General features: G+C 42.6%; 2 protein-coding genes across 5 annotated transcripts in view; one reads left to right on the top strand and one right to left on the bottom strand.

Moving 5' to 3' along the window:
- Positions 1-394: 394 nt before the first annotated feature.
- Positions 395-2,916, bottom strand: erg28 (ergosterol biosynthesis 28 homolog). 2 transcript variants are annotated; one of them, XM_070979748.1, is made up of 5 exons: positions 2,768-2,916; positions 2,337-2,474; positions 1,772-1,862; positions 1,569-1,687; positions 395-1,453 (listed from the first exon to the last, which is right to left on the bottom strand). In XM_070979748.1, the coding sequence occupies exons 2-5, from the start codon at positions 2,467-2,469 to the stop codon at positions 1,365-1,367; spliced, it is 432 nt and encodes a 143-aa protein (XP_070835849.1). In that variant the 5' UTR covers positions 2,470-2,474; positions 2,768-2,916; the 3' UTR covers positions 395-1,364. The 2 variants fall into 2 exon arrangements, with proteins under 2 accessions (XP_070835849.1, XP_070835850.1); XM_070979749.1 differs by having other exon boundaries at positions 1,135-1,453; positions 2,337-2,489; positions 2,768-2,883.
- Positions 2,917-3,583: 667 nt separating this feature from the next.
- ttll5 (tubulin tyrosine ligase-like family, member 5) overlaps positions 3,584-20,877 on the top strand; it is a 43,882-nt gene continuing 26,588 nt past the window's right edge. For 2 of the 3 annotated variants that reach the window (XM_070979073.1, XM_070979074.1), the window contains exons 1-15: positions 4,128-4,261; positions 5,931-6,037; positions 6,156-6,238; positions 7,055-7,161; positions 7,446-7,576; positions 7,679-7,761; positions 9,545-9,614; positions 9,717-9,801; positions 10,604-10,705; positions 10,819-10,910; positions 11,101-11,208; positions 16,997-17,078; positions 17,370-17,431; positions 20,078-20,172; positions 20,798-20,839. In XM_070979073.1, coding sequence (XP_070835174.1) covers positions 4,203-4,261; positions 5,931-6,037; positions 6,156-6,238; positions 7,055-7,161; positions 7,446-7,576; positions 7,679-7,761; positions 9,545-9,614; positions 9,717-9,801; positions 10,604-10,705; positions 10,819-10,910; positions 11,101-11,208; positions 16,997-17,078; positions 17,370-17,431; positions 20,078-20,172; positions 20,798-20,839 — 1,308 coding nt within the window. In that variant the 5' untranslated portion in view covers positions 4,128-4,202. Of the gene's footprint in view, positions 3,719-4,127; positions 4,262-5,930; positions 6,038-6,155; positions 6,239-7,054; positions 7,162-7,445; positions 7,577-7,678; positions 7,762-9,544; positions 9,615-9,716; positions 9,802-10,603; positions 10,706-10,818; positions 10,911-11,100; positions 11,209-16,996; positions 17,079-17,369; positions 17,432-20,077; positions 20,173-20,797; positions 20,840-20,877 lie in introns of those variants that run through there. The other variant, XM_070979075.1, reaches the window with a different exon arrangement.

Genomic DNA, 20,877 nt, shown 5'->3' with positions numbered 1-20,877 from the left:
CCTGCCTTTCAGGCTCACATGGAAACCTGCTGATTGTAAATACGATTGATGCTGTGCATCTGAATACACTGTGGAAGGTCAGTTTTGTCCTTGTTTTACTGTAACGCGACATATTTAGATCAACATGTGAGAGCAGCACAAAACACGATGGAAGGATGATACTGATACTGCAGTTAACGTTTTGCACAAGAAAGTTTTTATGCATCGTACTCTTAACTTGAAGCTCACGCTGTGTGACCAGTGTTGGGTTTTACTCGACATGTTGTGGCTGGCTGGTGATTATTCGATTTCAGGATTTCATAATTTTGAGAGGTGCTCATCATTCTTTCAGTGGCATTTGTTGGACATTTTACAGTGCTGTGAACACATTTTACACTCCTATGTCTTTTTTTCTCCATTTTGTATTCTATGAATTCATTTTTATTGTAGTCAACATTTTTCTAGTTAGCATTCATGGTATAGTGTTTCCTATTACACTAAATTAATATGAAAGTGAATGAAGTAAATCAATATATTACTTTGCTTTGTCTCCTATCAGCAGTTTCACTGTATGGATCTCTGGATATAAAAAGGAGAGCATGAGGATTAATTTGCACCTTTAAAACCTGATAGAGCAGTGAGCTGATGTTTTCTGCATTTGAATAAATCCTAAACTAAAGATAAAGAGCCACAATTAGCAAAAAATAATGCTAAAAAGGTCTCACTTCAACCCAGATATGAGATCTGAGCAGCAGATTCAATATCTCAAAAATACTGTAAAAAACAAAAAAAAAAAAACACAGTTGCACCTCAGCAAACACGTGGCTCACAACTTACTGTTCATTTCAAGTTTATAAAAACACATTTTTGCTTATTACTTAAGAGGAAAACATCAAAAATGCCATTTTTAAAAGGTTTGATAGGACAGAAAGTTGTGCATGAATTCAAAGGGTAATAATTTCTGATATTCTTGATTGTGAAACTTTGTAATGAAGAGCATAGTTTTATACTGAATAGTCATCTGAGTTCTTTGGTATATTATGACCTTTAAAAAAATAAAAAGTATAGTGGTGAAATAAAACGATCAACATCCCAAATGAAATCTTTGCTGGATTATTTCTGTCATCATTTCACTCAGCGAAAACGTTATTTATGACATGTTTCACGTAAAATATCAGTTTAAAATCAACAAATACAGCCACACAGAGATGTCTGTGGTCTACAGGAAGTGTTACAATGGGAACTTATTTTAAATCCACATCTCATGTTCTTCAAGGCAACAAGCACACTGGGACCAGTCCACCAGTGTCTGCTAGGACCAGCACACACGCTGGTCACTGTGGAGGCGGGTTCAATGGACTGGAGGGAAATCAAACCACCAGGATTCAGTTTCGCTTCTTCTGTCGTGCCCCGACTTCCTCTTGTGATTCTGGAAAACACTGGAATCCAATCAGCATCCCGATAATAGAGAAACCTAGAAAAACACACAGAGATGCTATCACAGGTTTTCAAAGATGGTTTAAAACCTTTTAAACCTGTAATGTGATACTTTGACAAGGTAAACAGATTTCCCCTCAGTCTCCACTCACTTGCCACAATGAGAGGTGCCATGACCCCGATTGTCAGAGGTGCAGTTTTGTAGATGAAAGCTTCAGACAGAAAGTGGCCCAGCGCCAACACAAACGTCCATAAGGTGATGTGATACAGCCTGCGGGAGCCAGTAGGACACACGGTGAGGACATATGAAGACTGCAGACAGAAACAAGGTGCAGCAAGTGGAAAGCTCTCTTACGTTCTGTTCTGGATATCAATGGCACAGGCGCAGCGAATGATCGACGACAGCAACGTCCAGATACCAAATGTTCGAGCTTGGAGACCGTTCACTGAGGACATGGGACGAAAGAAAATGCCACGATGTAACATCTGTATATTCTGTGTTATTAAAAGAATCAGAGAAGGTTGATGTGGTCTCAAGATGACTGAATATGAACTGTTATTGAAATATGATTTTCAAGCTGCTGCACACATGAAGTTGTGTCAGTCAAACCTAGTTTCATGGCTGCCACTAACCATTATTTTCATTATCTGATGATTATTTTCTCAAATAATCCATTAGTTGTTGTCGATCAGTGTTTCCCAAAGGACAAGAAGACGTCCTAAAATGTCTTTTTTTGTCCACAACTCAAAGATATTCAGTTTACTGTCACAGAGGAGTAAAGAAACCAGAAAATATTCACATTTCAGAAACTGAAATCGGAATTTTTCTCTTAAAAATGTACTCAAACCGCATACCAAAACAGTTGCTCATGAATGCAGCAGTTGACAACAAATCGGTTAACCCTGCCTAGTTTGCTCACCAAACTCAGGTGTGCCCGTGTAGAGCTTCTCTGACAAAAAGCTGTGATCTCTGAAACTCTGCACGGTGTTTCCCATCGCGATGACGGACACCATCAGCAGCCAGCTCCGCAGGACGTTCAGAAAGCGGCTCATCTTTCCTGTGTGACACGCACCTGTCAGAGAGAAGCCAGTCCGTCTGATGCAGGAGACCCTAGTTCAAACTGAGGGCCAGCGCCAGTACAGCTGACTGTCTCTGATACACACAGAATGAACCAACGAACACACGGCAGGGAAGCTGTCTGTCTGTCTGTCTGTCTGTCTGTCTGCCAGCTAGCAAGTGAGTTATATTCCGTAATGACTAACAGGCTAACGCTGCTGGCACCTGGTTGATAAAATGCATTTTATTCTACCCTATTCTGATAAAAACAGCATGAGTCGAGCGCACATTTACCTGACGGCGTCTTTCAAACTACACTATCAACATGTCCCTGAGAGAAAAAGAGAGAAGACTAGACACGAAACAATACAGTGGGACTCAAGCCAAACGAGTATGGTGATATATTCTCCATGGTAAGGTTGTCAATCTTGGACTGTAGGGTTGACCAATAATAGAGCTTCAGAAATGGCTCCATCCAGTCGTACCATTCATATGATTGGCCCATACGAGCCTTCGGGTTCCGCCTACTTTATTTGCTAACCTATGAAAATCAAGGAAATCGGTCACCTTTAGTCCGCAAGCTAGGCTGAGTACAAACAAAGAGTACATCTGTTGTGGCTTGTCGTTCAATCTGTTTCAGAGGAAATGGACTGTATTTTCGTTTATTTTGTCAAATCCGTACAGCGACTTATAAGTTATCACTCCATTCTGTAACTTTGACTGGCCGTTTGCAACATTTTAAGAGTTTCAGTTTAGAACCAATGCTTTTAGTTATATAATATGTATATCAGTAAAAATGTATTTGATTGTGCTTGTAATTGTAATTTTACTTCGATAACTACACACAAAACACACAAATAAAGCAGTATGAAGTTTTGTGAGTCATGCATTAAACTGGTACGTTCATTTATTACTTTTATACCCTGGTTTAATTTACTGTAAACTTTCCAGATTACGATATGACTATGTGCTATCTGGAAACGACAATCATTTCAAGCTGAGAACACGGGTTCGTGTTTCGTTTGACAGTTTTATACTGTGACATCCTCCGCGCGGCTCGTGGCCATTGGATGGACGCGGTACAAAACTTGGTCAGGTGGACGAATAAATATTATCCGCGAGTGCGCATGCGTCCTGCTCTGTTGCTACTCAGTTGTTGTAGTTACCAGGAAGATTAACCGCCGTGATCAACTGGCCCTGGTGAATGCAGCTAAGCTAACAGCTAGCAGGCTCTCAGACATAAAGGCAAGTTGACGTCGCTGTTTATTAGTATGGCATTGTAAAAACGTGTACCTGGTCTCAGACTAAGTAGACTTTACCTGGTTACCCTCCCATTCCTAAAGTAGCATAACAACAACCTAGTTCCTGTTTAGCTAACGCTTGTTTGACTGCCTGTCAGGGTTTAATCGTAACGTCTTGTCTACTATATAACATTAATGGAAATATAGCGTTAATTGCACTACCATGACAAATGTAGCTACAAGTAGCTGTTTTTGGCTAACTGTGCTAAATGTGAAGCATTGTTTCAGGGCTGTACGAATGGTACACTCTTTGTTATCGAGCCTCAGTAACGTGGTTATTAATCTAATATTTTGCACGAATGGACTAGCGTGGATTTGACTTGAACTAAGCTGTGACTTCACGTCGTGTTTGTAGGTGCCATGGTCCGACCTAGACACTTGATCCCAGGAAGATTTCACCCGGCAGCTCGTCTCCTCTTACTGTGAAGATGCCAGCTGTGATCAGGGATAAGGAGGACTCTGAATCCTCCTCAGAAGACGAGCAAGAGTAAGTGTCATTACGAGTGCTACAAGTTTGCAGTTGTTCAGAAAACTCATTCCACTGTAGAATCTTAGGTAAACAATAAAATATAAATGTTCGTTTTCTGCTGTCATGTTTATGTAGCCTGTGGTCAAGCCAAGTCAGTTTTGATTATCCCAATATCACAAATCAAGTATTTGGTTCAAGGGGCTTTACAACCTGCACAGCATATGGGACAGTCTGTCCTTAGATCCTTGATTGGAGAAGGAGAAACACCTCAAGGTGCTCTCAGTCCGTGCAGCTTGTAGACGTGGCTCTCTGAATTAGACAGGTCTCCTTTAATGTCACTTAGGCTCTTAGCCCACTGATCCTCCTGGAGATTTCCCTCTAAATGCAGTGGTAATGTGACACCATGCTAACCAAAAGCATTGTTCATTTCTTTTGACTGTACCAAAGTCTTCGCCTTTGTGACTTGCTGTAGCTTGTTGAATACGTAATGCAGTCTATGCAGGATTACAGAAGATGTCCTGAGCCCCGCTAAATAATTTATGCCGAGATAGATTTAGACAAAATGAAGCCTTCAGCTAGCTTTCGTTTTGCATAATTGATGAAAGTTTAACTGAATGAGAGAGGAGGGCATCTAGCTGTACATCATAGCTGCAACAGTTGGTCTATATTATCTTGTCTCTGCCAACTAATTCCCTCTTAAGCTATACTTAGTCATACCTTACTGAGAACCTCTGTGCCACCTGCTTTTAGCCTAATTTCCAACTCCTGAATTAGTTTGGATTGCTTAGTATTAGGGTTTAACCTCCAGGTGGCCAGTGCTGTTGTTGTCACTGTATTTATGAGGGGCAGTTGATATTAGTTTACATTAATGTGGTGCAAAAGTTTGAGACAGACAACAGTACACAGTGCAAAGGACAGCAAAGGATAGCATTGCAGGCAAATACAGGGAGCACATAGCATGCATGAAGACAGACACATTTATGTACGTGTGCTCCACATTTACAAGCATGTATGGAAATGAAGGCAACGCTGCACACAAGACTCAGCATCATATTTGCAGCACAGAGGCGTTTTTGAAGCCAGCTTTTTTATGTGCACAGTATCTCAGTAGTCCTGATGGCGTTTTATGTTCAAAATAAACAACAGATAAATATTACCACATTACCTTTTTCAAGAGCGTGCAACAAAGCCAGAACGGTGGAGAAGATATGCTCCGTTTTGTCCGACATACCTGTATGCTTAAGCAATTGTTTACATGCCTCTCCCCCTTATCAGGATCGTCCATGCCTGATTGAGCTCTTCTCCATCTTCACGCTACCTTATCTTATTTTCAGCCCCTGATAAGCAGCCTGTGTCTGGTACTATCAGATCGTCTGCAGTTTTACAAGGGTGTTTGTTAGTACAGTACATGGGTTTGTTACTGCCCAGTGCCTCCTGAAACTGTGTGTGGTTCTGTCTCTGTCAGCCCGACTCAAACAAATATCATGTCAGGATACATTCCCTCAGCGTTAGGTTAACTGCCCACATAAAATCATGCGGGAGATTTGCGCTCTGGAGTGCATCTCTGTGACTTTGCCACTGGGAGGTTTTGCTCTGTGTGAAATGTGTGTTTCTGTGGGTCCCAGCATTTGAGAACATTTGGAAAATCTGCCTCTAACTTTGTATCATCTAATTATTTGTCCACTAGAGACCATCCATGCATCGCCTGGAGTGGCCTTAGCAAGACCATCCCAGTTCTTTTGTTTTTCCCCGAAGCTGCTGTTACAAAAGATGGCAGTATCTGCTCTACTGGAGGTACACCACAATCTGTCGAAGCTATAAAATGATTACATGAAGTAATGATAATAGAATTAACATTTTGAGCCTTCAGTAATTTGGAAACTAAGAATGTTTTATTGTTTTATTTGCTTAGAGCGATATCGTATGGCCTTCAAGATTGTGCGCACAGAGAGCCGCCTGGTGCGAGGAATACTCACCAATCATGGATTCCATGAGGTAATGTTCTCCACTAAATCGTGCAAATTTAGAAAGATTGGCCTGAATCTTGTAAAAACGCATTGTTTCGTAGCTGCACAAGCTGTTTATGTACCTCTGTGCTGTGTAGGATGAGGGATAGTGGGGCTGTTTTATTTCCCTTGACTGACAATGCCGATGTCAAAACCCGGGAATGCATCCGTGGAAAAAAAAACCCCGAAATGACCTCAAGAGCATTAATCCTGTTTCACAAGGGCACACAATCCCCATTATAGCTCTTTCCAAGCAGTTACAATTAATTCCCTTTTTATTTCATTTCAATGCTTCTTGACTCCCGCTAACCCATCATCAAAGGCAGACGAGTGTCTACCACAGCTGTGACAGAGCCAAACTTTAATAAGCCTTTATTGCAAACATCTGGCTCTCCCATAGACACCGAGTGGCCATGTGAACTCTGCCTCCTAACGAATTGTTGGAATAAAACAAAACAGATAGAATAATACGGGGGTGATGAAAATCTGCGAGTTGGCCCTCCCTTTGAGATGATTTCTAAAGAGCCGGCTGCATTTCTCCAGGTTAGTGGTGGAGTGTCTGATCTGCTTCTTAGATTTAATTTAACCGAGCTGTCATATGTGATGGACATCAGAATATAATACTGCTTTTGGTGACTGGAAACTCTGCAGAGCGTATTGAGTATGAACAGTGACGGCTGTCCTTGGTTTTACGCTTTTTTTTTTAAGCGGCCCCTTTGCAAAGATCATTTGCTCTATGTGTACTGAATCTAAATGATGTGATCCGGCCTGTCAGCTGAACTCAATCATTCTGTGTGTTTTTCAGGTTCACCCCAACAGTAATGACTTTAACCTCATGTGGACAGGATCTCACCTCAAGCCTTATGTACTACGCAGCCTTCAAGACTTCCAGAAGGTCAACCACTTTCCCAGGTATGACAGAGTGCTTAAATGTATGAGTGTATTGCCACTGTTTTCTGTGTTATAAATATCACCACTGAGTCGTTCTAAGCCCGCCAGTTCAGGCTGTGTGTTTGTTGGCCTCCACTGCAAAGTATTCAGTTTGGACCGGTGCCTCTCTGAAACATGAAAGGAATCACGCTGTCAGGCAGAGGGCGATCTATCGCTGTTATGTGTGCATTTATTTTTGTTCTGTCAGCGTCGAAGCTGTAGAGCGGAGCGCTGGAGTTTTTTAAACTGGCTCTGCTCCTCTCCAGGTCATATGAATTGACGCGCAAAGACCGCCTGTATAAAAACATCCAGCGAATGCAGCAGACTCATGGCTTCAAAAACTTCCATATCGTTCCTCAGACTTTTGTGCTTCCCTCTGAGTACCAGGAATTCTGCAGTAAGACACCTCTCACCTCTCAAAGAAGGCTTTTCTTTATGATAAACTCACCATCATTCTAAACATACACATCATACTTTTTCTTTCCCGTCTCTGTCTCAGATTGTTTTGCCAAGGACAAGGGCCCGTGGATTATAAAACCAGTAGCATCTTCCAGAGGACGAGGCATCTACTTGGTCAGCAATGTGAGTGATTTTGCCCACTTGAGTTGTGGTTTCCATCCTTTTTGCCTTGTGACTCTGTGAATTGAATCTTGTGACATCTCATCACAGGTTGTGTCCTCAGTGTGGACACAGGCTGTGAGCATCTCAAAGAGATTTTTTTTTCCATCTCTGATTGTTTGATTTGGAGGATTATTAGAGGCCGAGATGCCTTTCTTTGAGTGCAACCAACAGTCTGAAACCTGAAAGATGTTCTGTACACTGATGTAAAACAGGGAAATGCAGCAAACCCTCACAAACGGGATCCAGAGGATGTTTGGCCTTTTTGTTTGAAAATCGGCTTAAATGATCAATAGTAAATATAATTGCACACAGGCAATATTTTTGGAGTTGAAAGCTCCGTAGTGGACTTTGTGAGACGAACTGTTCTCTCAGATATTTGCTGTTTTCTTGTTAAACCTAACACTACTTCCAAGGTCAAGAATGCTCATGCATAATTTTATGTATGAGAAATATTTTTTTAGTTTCTTTCTTATCCCTTAAATCAGCTGCTCAGGTTGGGAACCACTGCTCTGTTACCTCTTCCAGACTAAAAAAGACCCAAAGTAAACCGGTGTTTGAGGCTGGAGTGAATGTGTTTGTATTGACAGGGACAAAATCCATGTGTTTTATGTGCTTTTTGTTCTTTACAGTGTTTAGTGAGACCTCTCTATTCTGTCACTGTTTTGCATGCGAGCTCTGTATGAGCAAAGCTTTGTGTTAAAGGAATAGTTTGACATTTTGGGAAATAATAGAGAAGAATGACACCGCTCACATGTCTGCAGAGTAACTTTAAAGCTACGGCCAGCGGACGGTTATCTTAGGTTAGCACAGGCTGGAAGCAGAGGGAAACAGCTTATCAGGCTTTTTTTTCCCGTGTGTGAAAAGTTCCTTCTGATTCATGTTTTAACACACATTCACATTAATGGAGTGGGAGTTAACTGTAAACAGACTGACTTAAAAAATACCGTGTGAAACAGTCAGCCTGGGGAGGGGTGTACAGATACAGCTGTCTTTGAAATGAGTATCAACCAGCGTTTCAGACATTAAGTGTGGAGTAAATCACACTCTCCCAAGGCCCTGGCTTTTGGAGGAGCTCAACAAGGTTCTCACTCTTGGAAAACATATGCACGATTCTTCTTCTTCTCAGGCATTTTTATGAAACAGTGGAAAGAATGTCAGAGCGATATTTGGAGAGAAGAAAGAAATACGTCCATTTTTTTTGCTTCAGGTTTCCTCTGAACTGTAGCCAGCGCTGAGGTTACCCCCTGCTCCCCTCCCCCATCACATCTCCTCTCAACTTCGCCACCTGCAACACATTTCAACCTCATAAATGACCCATCTCCCACCACCAGATTGTGTTTTTATAGGCTGTTATTTAATGCTGACCTGCTATGGCCAGTGTCATTGCAGTCTTCAACTTTTCTCGCTCTGATGATTCTTTGATGTTAATGGTTAACAGCAGTGTCGCATCATCTACTTGGAATTCAGTATTAATTGCTGTTGTATATGAATAAATGTATGCTGGAGTGCTGGGAAACACACAAAAAATGGTGCCTTTGCAATAGAAACACTATTCATTCTGTGCTGCTGAGAGATGTCCAGCTGAAAACGCCTTCAAACTTCATCACCACAGTAAATAATCAACACTATTAATTATGCTACCTGCTCAATTAATGATATTCCCCCTTGTTGTCTTACTTTGAACTGCCTTCATCTTCCTCATTGTGCTAATTACATTGTCTTTGTTTCTGTGTGTCTTCCGCAGCCAAATCAGATTTCAATGGATGAAAACATCTTAGTGTCTCGCTATATTAACAACCCCTTACTGATAGATGGTGAGTTGGTCTTTGCCACATAATGGCCGCAGGCACAAATTAATGCTTTGCCTGTCTGAATCATCTGTGTGAATCACCCTTTTTTTTTGTTCTTGTTCGCAGAGTTCAAGTTTGATGTGCGGTTGTACGTGCTGGTAACCTCATACGATCCCCTCCTCATCTATGTGTATGAGGAGGGCCTGGCGAGGTGAGCTGTGTGTGGGTTGTTTGTGGCATCACTGGGAGAACACACTTCTTAAAAACCCTGAATGTGAAGAGTTTTAATAGTAATAATCTTGCATTGTTTGCTGTGAGTAATTAAGCTCTCTGTCCTTAGTCCTGTAATAGTGGTCCGGTGCAGATGCTGCCTGAGGCACGTCCGCTGATGGCCAGAAGAGGGCAGCCTTAACTTTTCAGACCAGCTGCTGTGTAGTGTGTGTTTTGTGTGCTGACTTTGAAACAAAGCTCTATTGTTCCAGTTGTTGGATGTGCGCATCAGATGGTGCTGATTGTGTCTTCTTGTAATTGCACTATATTTATTGGATGTTGGTATTTAGAGTGGGAATAATTTATTAATCCAAGGAGAGGCTATTATCAGGCACAGGTAGATCAGGGGAGGGAGATGATTTATGGACTGACTGGCTCTTCTGCTCGCTCTGATAGAGGTGCGTGCTGGAAACGGAGTGCCACCGCCCTCTTGTTTGCTGGCTTGATAATCAACTGTGAGCAGTAAATCACGGCCAAATTCTGAATCCCACTTTTATCTTTTGACATTCCTTTGGGTTGTGTTGGTATTCAGGTACGCTGTGCATGCCAAGGAATTCTCATTATTGCACATGTGGCATCCACTCCTCTCAAACGTTGCCAGAAACTAATCTCTCTCCCAAGTACCCCTATCATTCAGTCAAGTGTCAGCTGCGTGAATGTGGTCGTTATGACGGACGTATAGTGAAGCTGGTGGATGACAAGTTTGGGTTTTTATTGTGCAAATAAACACCATCTGTGTGCAGGTTTGCCACAGTCAAGTATGACCGGACTTCAAAGAACATTAAGAACACATTCATGCATCTCACGAACTACAGCGTGAACAAAAAGAGCAGCGATTATGTCAGGTAACGTCCATCAGTGATGAGCATGCATCCATCGTGGAGCTGCTATGGGACGCTGGATTGACTCATCCGTTTATTGTAACATCGGCGTTTGAAGTGCGTTTCTTCCTTTTCAGCTGCGATGACCCTGAAGTTGAGGATTATGGGAACAAGTGGAGTATGAGTGCAGTGTTGAGGTATTTGAAGCAGGAGGGGAAGGACACCACATGTGAGTCAAACCTTTGTTTTGTTTCCTTTCGCTTCCTTTTCATCTTTTCCCTTTTGTTTTACTGTCCATGCAAAGGTAATGTTGAGTAAAATCAACCCAGTCTGTGGTCGCCAATCTGAACCCCTGCTCAAGTTTTTCCTTTAGATTGTAACAAAGAACAAGAACAATCCTCTCTTAATGTCTATTCCAGTGCTGATGAGACAGGTGGAGGACCTCATCATCAAAGCTGTGCTGAGTGCTGAACTACAGATAGGCACTGCCTGCAAGATGTTTGTTCCCCACAAGACAAACTGCTTCGGTAATCATTTCACATTCTTCTTGAAATGTTTTTGACCAGACAGTAAGTAAACCCAAACAGATAAATCTAAATAAAAACAGAACGCAATCATTTGCAAATGAACTGTGTACTGACACTTTTACAAAGTGTTCCTGAGCCCATGTGCTATCATCCTCTGTACAATCATGTGTTCACAAAGTGGTGAACCTCGCTCCATCCTCACTTGTGAACAATCTTTCATACCCAATCATGATGCAGTCACCTGTTACCAATGAACGTGTTTACCTGTGGAATGTTCCAAACAGGTGTTCACTGCGCCCAAGTTAATCTAAATCCATTCTGTTTGATGGTGAAGGGCATCCATAGTAAAACAAGCTGTCCAGGACAACAACATGCCTGAGAATCGCTCCCGGTGCGCTGCAGACACACTCACACATGCTGGGTCACACACAAACGACCACACCCCTCACATTTCCTTTCAGTTTCACATTCATTGTCTGGCAGTTCCTCGATACTGTTTCTCCACTGAGCCGAGCTGAGGCTGCAGACAGTCGGTCCTCAGTGTGGAGCCTTCCTGCCCGTTGCTGCCCTCTGACCGGCTGCCGGGTTGTGGAGGGCCTGTTGACTGAAGCAGGAATTTGCTTCCTCCTCTCTGTTGCCATTCAGGTCTGCCTGATTTAGGCTGACTGTTTTCTTGGCTGCTCCTGCCTAGCAGCAGGCTCGTGTGAACTCCATTTTGGAGCCATTACCCATGTTAGTGTTGGCACTAATTGTCTGCGCTCTCTCTCTCTGTCTGGCAGTCTCTCTGAGATTTGGGGTTTGAAGGCGAGCACATCAGCCAAGCCTCCCTCAGCACCACTGTCTCTTTTTCGCTCTCTTTTTCCTCTTCTCTCGCTGTTTCTGTTTGTTTAGAATTCTCCCTCTCCTGCTCACACTCTCTTTCACCTCTTGGATGTCAGAAAAATAAAGGGCTTTGCAGTTGTGACAGGCTTCTGTAGACATAACAGCCCCCCTGATTGGTGGTTGTTTGGGCTGTATTGGGTGCGTAGCAGCATGGACTCACACCATAAGACAGTCGCCTGCATGAAGATGCTATCTGTACCCTGAGCATCGCTGCTAGGTTGAAAAACCACATTCCAAGGGTGTGAATGGTGACCATGCAGGTATTTACAGGGAAATATAGCTTACCAAGCCTCACACCGACTCTCATACACACGAGTAAACAACCTGATGTTTGCTCTTATTCTCATTCAACCTCTCATTCAACCAAGCCTGGAATATTTAATACGCAACCCTATGTCCCATTCACAAAAACCTTCATAGAACATTCGCTGATACCATGTAAATTTACATCCTGCACTGAGCCATATTTGCATTTACATTCCTCAGCATCTGTAAAGATAACTCTGAATCAGAATCATCTGATATTTCTTCAGTATCAGACAGTAAGCATACAGAGTAAATCTAAGAATGTAGAGCCAAAGTACACTGGGTTTTTTTTTAATTTTGAAGTGAAACAGCAACAAAATAATGACTTTTCTCTTAAAGAGTGCTTGAGGGAGTTCACATCCATATCGGGTGAACAATGCTGAAATCTTCTATTACATACAGTAAGCCTACAGAGACCTGTGCAGACATGGATACTGCAGCAGTGTCTTTGTGTAGTACAAAAGCAATTAGGTTCTACACCTTTTACTAAGATACATAATACACTGTGGTCTGCTGTGAACATGCACATTACCCTACTTCAGCCGTATCAGTTTACTATTGAATTAAGTGTAATTTTGTTGTCTTCAGATGGCCCCAAGCAAGTTAATTACAGCATTCATAGTCTCTCTACAGGATTAAGTTTCCAAACAGAGACACTGACGGTTGCAGAGGACCACCCTCGTCCTCTCTCTGTTCATCCGTCTCGCACAGTGTGACCGTGTTGCATTCAAACTCCCCTGTGCATGTGTGAGTATGTATGGGTCGTGTGAATACAGAGACATGCATGAACCAGCGAAAAGCATGAGCTTTATAAACACAGAGGTCTGCGTAGGGAGTTCATCTTTTCTTGTCTCTTCAATAAAACCCACCCAAACTGTCAGAGAGTCATGTTCAGTCAGCCGTAGTCAGCTTCAGCTCCCTCTCTCCTTTCCTTGCTCTGATCCTTACTACGCTCCCACTCCTCCTGCAACCTACAGTACACCCGGGCGGCGTTCACCCTGAGCCTCAGCAGCTGCCTGTAATAGTAAACAGGTAGAGCGTCAGAATGCAGGCGGAGAGTACATGCATGTTAGGGCAGTGAATGTGCTGATAAAAGCAGCCATTGTTTAGAGTTTTTATATGGTCTCTGGCTTGTCTGGAAGGGAGCCATGCGAGATCATAAAGCACATTATAATCTTAATTTACTGCAAATTGTTCCCTGCCATTTTAATGTCTATTAATGGCTTTAATACAATGTTTATTGTTTTCAAATGAGATTTCTTCCCTTTGGTCCAATTGCACATCCGTATCTAAATGGGCATACTGTAACAAAATCTTTTTATAGCTCCATAATGTCTCATGTGGGAAGAAATAAAAACAACTGATTTTTTTTTTTTGTTTTTACATTGGTAAGAAGTGTGTGTGTGTGTCTGTGGGGAGAAAATGCCACCCATGCAGCTCCTTACCACTGCCATGTGATTAATGGACAGGCTTTTTTGCTGAGGGATGCTGATTACGAGATGTTTTGACTAAGATCTGATTAGCCAAGCCAAAGGCCTATTTTATTACACGCAAAACATTCCACTTACTGGTCCTGTGTTCCACTGAGCGTCCCTCATTAAGTGCTGTGTGGTTGGATCCCCCGTCTGTGAACCACTCTCCCTGTTTTACATTTGTCAGATACTCCCACACTTCACTGCAGCACAGTGCTGGTATGCCTATGATGACAGTGTGGCTGCTGTTTAATTCCAAATCTTTTTAAGAGTGATTAATGGATTGGGCCCTGCTATCATAATAAGGCTACAGAGTGTTAAGTGTAACTTTAATTTGTTGTCCTCAGAGTCTTTTCATGATTGTGGCTCCAAGCTGCTCCCTGCAACAGCAGTGAAACAGCTCAGCAGCAATAATTCATCCCAGAGTGATGCAAGAGTAATTCAATTGTCCTCGCCTATGGAGAAAACACACATAAAGAAAATACTTTATGTTGCTGTTGTTGTTGTGGTCCAGCAGGCTGCATGGTCAGGGTGGGGAGATCATTGTTTTTGGGCGTTTGTCTCTTGTGGTGAAGTTTCCAGCAGCGCCCATCCAGTAATAAAAAAAAAAGCTCTTCATCATCCCTTTTCTCTGTCACATTTTTTCTCTCCCTCCCTCTTTAATGGGTGTGATGTGGATGTTCGCTGCCTCTCCTCTCCTTGTCTGTGATGCTTGTTGTGGGCTCTCTGCGGGCACATTTAACCGCGCTCCCCCAGCAGCAGCCGAGCCATAGAACAAACGTGTCTAGCAGCGAGCGGCTCGGCAGGCTCATGGGGCAGGAGCGGCGTCTGCTCCTAATTGGGGGAAAATGCGCGGCACATGGAGTCTGTTTGTCGGGGGGGCGGCTGGTGAGGTGGTGTAACACCTCCCCATTTTCCCCTGTTGTTGTGGTGCCACTGGAGAAGCACTGCAGGCTCAGCCGCATTTATTCCAGCGCTCGCTTCCCCAAGACTAATGCATCATGTTTTATGACACACGCACTCTCTCCATCCCTCTTTCAGGCTCGATCTGCGTGTGCGTTTTTACACATAAGTGGATAGAATGGGATAAGCCTGCAAGTGGAAAATAAAATCCTAGTGCTCTGCTTAAGCGGGAGCTGCTCAGCAGTGGGGGTCCAGTCCATCCTCAGAAGTTAAAGAAGTTAAAGATGGCAGAGGCAGCTTCAGTTGCAGGTCTTGGCTCAGGGATGTATGGCAGACTTTGTTCGGTTCCACCGTGAAAATACAGTTTGCAGTCACACCAATTTGGACATCATGATGCTAGCATATTTCGAGCTCCTGACCGATGTATTACAGCCCAGTGGACAAAATCCAGTATGCATTTTCCCCAGCTTGTGTTCATACAGATAATGAAACCATACATAGAGGGGAAAAAAAACATTGAACAGTGAAATCTTATAAGCATTCTCCAGCGATTTTGTATTCACACTTCCATAAAGTTGGAGCACAGATTGCAGTCAAAGCAGAAGCGGCCTGGAAAAACCCTGGATCGTACATTTTCTTTAATGCAATTCAATAGCACCTCTTGTTAGTGTCTCCCTGTCTGGTAAATGCCCATATCTGTCAAACTCCATGCTCTCATTTTGGAAAATTGGCTATCTGGTATATACTTGTAGTCTCAAATCTAAGATAACGCTGATGACATAATCAACTGTCATGGCCTGAGTAGTACTCCTCATGATGAGTAAACTGATCTTGCTGTGTGTAATGGGTACACTACTTACTCACAGAGGTTTGCCTAAGCATCCAATTTGAACTGAACTGTATGATGATCTGCAGTTTTCAAGTAGCTCTGCCAGTTATTATTCCAGACCAGCATTATAGCGCATATGCCAGAGTTAGACAAAAGACCCACACTCTGTACCGATAGCTCCCAACAGATTAATTTTATGAGACCAAAGTTTTGATCTAACAGAGATCTTTGTCATGTCAGGGTGGATATTTGTTTAACTACAAGACGTAACGCACAGCCTAATAAATTTAGCTCATCCTGTTAAACTAGACTTGCTCAGCCTGCCATTATTCAACCAAGTGCACTATCCAGGCATTGCTCGCTGTCACGCTGGCTTTTGTATGCTTAACTTTGGCACTGACCTGAGATGCCTGAACAAACAGTGCTGGTTATGGCAGCTTTGAAACCCCCAAACCCCCCCTGGCCTATTCTCAACACAGTCTTTTCTTTTGAAGTGCCATTAGAAGGATTTTTTCTTCTGGCTCTATAGCTGGGCTCTGCCCTATCCCTGTAAAATACTGTGGTTTCCCTGCACGCTGCCGCTGGGGCCAGCGGGTCGTTGGCTTTTAGAGTGACACTCCCCAGAGCAGTGTGGGGGCTTTCATCGGGCACACAGGCCAACTCTGTCGCAGTGAGCTGTATATCAGTCAGTGAAATGAGGGAGCTTTGGGATAGAATGGATGTGTTTTTACACAGGGAACTTTGTGAAACCCTTTCATAGTGTCACTCAGTGCTTAGCTATTACTGGACTCAAGTATATACAATAATATAGCTTAAGGCTTTCTGTTTCTTCCTCTGGGGACACGCTGTCACACTTCCAGCTTTGTGCTTCTGGAGTTCAGATTTTATTGACCCAGTTGGACAAGATACTAACTCTATGATGGGGGTGAAGCTTTTTCTGGTACCCATTAGTGTGTTGTCCTTCTTCTTAATATGTAGTGACAATATGTAGACTGCTTAACCTTCCCTGTCATGAGAAAATTATTGCCTGTATGTATGAAAATATTCACAGCCACAGCGCGTTTTTGATCTACCGTCTTACGTAAGCAACTTCATGACAGATGAAATGTGTATGCACTCGGTTAATGTAATTGGGCCAATCCCTCAGTAGCAGGCTTTGGTGAATGTTTCTCTCTTGAATGATTGGGTACATAACATGCGTGTAATCAGTAGCAGAAAGGCAGAGGCCATGTTGCCAAGTGCCACATAATGGGGCTATGATAAAACTCTGACTTTGATACCCTTCATCCTTCATTTTCAGTCAGCAGATCTCCGAGGTTTCGAACTCAGCGTCTCTCTGTTTACGTCCCAGTCTGTGGTGCAGACCTTTTGATTCATTTTGTGCTTCCCTCTGTAGAGCTTTATGGTTTTGATGTGCTCATCGACTCCAACCTCAAACCCTGGTTGTTAGAGGTGAACCTTTCTCCATCCCTTGCCTGGTGAGTAACGCTGTTTCATTCATTTGATTCTTTATTTTGCTGTTTCAGGAGGATCTCTCACTGAAGCTGTTTCTTTTAACCTAGCACCTCAAACAAGGGGTTTTCTTTGGAATTGCAACCCGAAAAAAGATGTTAACAAAATGCCACATTGAATGTGTTTAGCAATTTAGTCAAAGTCAAACAATAAAGCTGAATCTTCTTACGACAGTTGACTCATGCTGCTCTGCCCTGTGCAAGTGTTTGTGTTGTAATTTTAACTTTTTTTTTTTTTTTTTATCGACTTATTTACAGTGATGCGCCCTTGGATCTGAAGATAAAGGCCAGCATGATTGCAGACATGTTTTCACTTGTGGGTGAGTGCATGCCGAAACAATGTCTAAATGCAACTTCCATTTGTTTCCAGAGTTGCGCTCGTGATTGCGCTTCATAGACCTTCAGTTGGTATAATTTCACTGATCAATTACACTTGTAAATTATATGTTGATGAAATAAATGTCATCAAATTAAGACACATCCACCAGGATTTCAAGCAGCAACACATGGTTCATCATTTTCCAAACTGATTTAAACTCAATATTAAGTGCATAATTGGGATCAAGATATTGATCTTGGAGAAGCTGCTATAAAATGAAAAGTGCTGTAATTATGCTGTATTTTCTTTTCTAGACTCACTCTAATCACGTAGACGCTGTTTGGCCTTTCTTGTAACCACCTGGTTTCAAGCAGGTGGAGACAGTCGTCTATTGTTAAACGCTTAATGTTTTCCAACATTACACTCGTTGAGTTTGTGCACACTGCAGAAAATAGCTGTATGGCTTCATAATGGGAGCTCCAGTGTTGAGAGAATAAACCACAGCCTTCATTAATTAACAGTAAATGACTTGCGGACAAAATTGTCAACAGAGGCCTTAGTTGTTTTGTTCTCATTAAGCTCTCTTGAGAAACTGGATCCGACATGTCAAAGTAAAGCAATCCTGAGCATGAAGAAATAAAAAATGCCTGGCCCAGGGCAGAGATAAACACTGTTTATACAACAGTGTTTGCAGCAGGGAATGAGACGTGTCTCCGTTTTGTCTCCTTTCCTCTTAATTATTGAGTTCTCATGCAGAAGAGGAGCTTAAAATATTTTGCAATATCTTAAGTTTAAACCAAGAATCTCATTCCCTGACCACCGCCACGTTGAGTGACAGCTTGTCTTTATTCTTGTAAATGAAAGTTAAATGCACACATTTAGTAAAAAATGCAGCAAATATTAATGAAACTTCCACATCTCTTGATTTTTTAATGTCACATAATCCTCTGATTTATCCTTATTACCGTTCACAGGAAACACAGAGCCCACTGATTAGCAGGCATCCATCTAAACTTCCACTGAACCATTAAGTCTATCTGTGGTCTTGCCCTAATGATATTAAAGGAATGGCTCTTGTGCGTCTGAGCGTGCGTGTGTGAGTGCACATACACATGTGTGTCTCAGCCTAGGCCATGCTGTGGCTTGAAACCCTCCCCTCCGGCTCATTAAATGAAAGAGTGGAGTCATAAATTGCCAGTTATCTTTGGACTGAGACGTTACTGCGGATCTGGGGAAAATGAGCAGTGGCATGTAAAACATAGCACATCTATTATGTACCAAACAAACTAAGTCGCTGTTGGCTGATAACACTTGGGCTTCATCCCAGACCTGTAAATAATGACAGCATTCCATTAACATTCATTTTCCGCCTGTGTGTAGCTGTCAGGTCCGTGTCGCCCATGTTTGTAATAATTGCTGTGTTTAGGCAAGAGCTCGGTAGGGGCCTGATGCTCACCTGACAGCTCAGATGAGGTAGTACAAATAGCCTCGAGCCTTGAGCTGTCAATAGACTTAATTCAACCCAACTGTGACTGCAGGGTACAACATAAACAGATTTCTTTAACATTTCACTTTTACCGTGAGTTAGCTTTGAGGGAGTGTGGGAATTAATAAACAGAGGATCGTAGATTTAATTCTTACTGACTGGGTGGGAACATCTTAGTGGGAAATTGCAAGCATTTTTTCCCCACCCTTATCAACTACTGCTGAGATGCACTAATATGTAAATATGTAGAGCCGTATGACTCCAAAGTAGAGAGCGTCACTAGACTAAAACACGCAGTATCCCTGATTAAACAGTTGCTTTTTTGGCAGAGAGTTGGGTGACAGCAGAAGGCTGCAGCCAACAGCTGGTTAGCTTAGTTTAGCTTAGCTTAGTGTAAAGCCTGGAAACAAGGGGAAAGCGCTAACCTGGCTCCATCCAACCGTAACAAAATCCACCTACTAGCACCTCAAAAGCTCACTAATTAACACATTCATCTGTTTTTATTTTAATGTGTATAAAAAAAACAAAGTTTAAAAAAAATCTGTCATTTTTATGAGGGCTATGAGCTGTAACTTCACTGGTTGCCTGGCTACTGCTCAGAGACAAGAAATAGTCAGACACGTAATCCCCCATAAAACACTGAATTGTTGTTTTTGCAATTTGGTTTTTGTACAGACAAACCAGACGCTGCACGTTAATCAGCGAGCTTTATAGGCTCTGGTAGGCAGCTTTTGTTACCTTTAGACAGAGCCAGGCTAGCTTAGCATGAAGGCTAGGTTTCAGCCTCTATGCTAAGATAAGCTAACCAGCTGCCCCTTGTAGCTTCATATTTATGGGACAGATATGAACGTATCATATCAGTCTTCTCATCTAACTCGTGGCAAGAAAGCAAATAAGTGTAATATCGCAAAAGGGACACATCTTCTTTTCCTGACTAAAAAGTTCTCAAAGCAAATAAAATGTCTTTGATTTAGCATGATATTCTTCAGGATGTTCTTGCTTTACATGTAATTCATGGCCTCCTTGTCCCCCGCTCTGCTTTGCTTTCTTGCACTAACATTGAAGATCTGATGCAATGTATGAAGGTCATGGGAATGAGGAACATATTTAAGGCCTGATGTCATTGATATACCCCTTTACGGCTCTTCTGTGTCCCTGCAGGCTTTGTGTGTCAGGACCCCCTATCGAGACAGCCACGCTCTGACCGAGTCACCCTGGACCCCAGCCTCAAGCACCCGGCAGCCCAAAAAACACAGGTAGTACTGGATGCTGTCACGCACACACACACACACACACACACACACACACACACACACACACACACACACACACACAGAGAGCAAAGAGCCAAGCCAAGTGTTGCACTCATTCACCCTTCCTTGTGAAACATTCCCATTCTTGTGTTCATCTCTCTGTTGCTTACAGTACATTCCTGCCACTGCCATTGGGCTATTCTTTTACCCTCACGGAAAATTCACTGTAATGCAAAACAACTGCTAATGTAATCACAGTGTATGAGTGACATCAGCTTGTAAGCGCTACACTCTGTGGCTTATTGTTTTATCATTTCTAATCAAGTGACTAATGCTCTCTCTAGGCCTTGTTGCCTAATGATGCCACAACAGCTAAATGCACTTGGCTCCCCCCATGCGACTACTGCACCCAGATTTGGCGCAGGACCTGCTGTAGGGAGATTACTAAATCAGACAGATTTCTGCTCCACCTTGTATTGTGTAAATGGTCTGTTTAGACAAACAATAACAGTGTTTCATTGTTACATGTCGATGTCGCGTGTTTTCTGTCTGCGAGCGGCTTCATGAAGGTTAAACGGTAATGCTGATGCTTACCCACAACTCACCGTCTTCACCCATTGCCTCTTAGAACCATCTCTCTACACCGACAGCTGCTGCACACAGCAGAGTGGTGAGTTTTCCTCCGACTCAGACATATTAATCTTCTTT

The sequence above is a fragment of the Chaetodon trifascialis genome, chromosome 14 (genome assembly GCF_039877785.1).
Source record: "Chaetodon trifascialis isolate fChaTrf1 chromosome 14, fChaTrf1.hap1, whole genome shotgun sequence".
Lineage (NCBI taxonomy): Eukaryota > Metazoa > Chordata > Actinopteri > Chaetodontiformes > Chaetodontidae > Chaetodon > Chaetodon trifascialis.
Note: the sequence above shows the minus strand (reverse complement) of the source record. Positions and strands in the feature narration are given on the sequence as shown.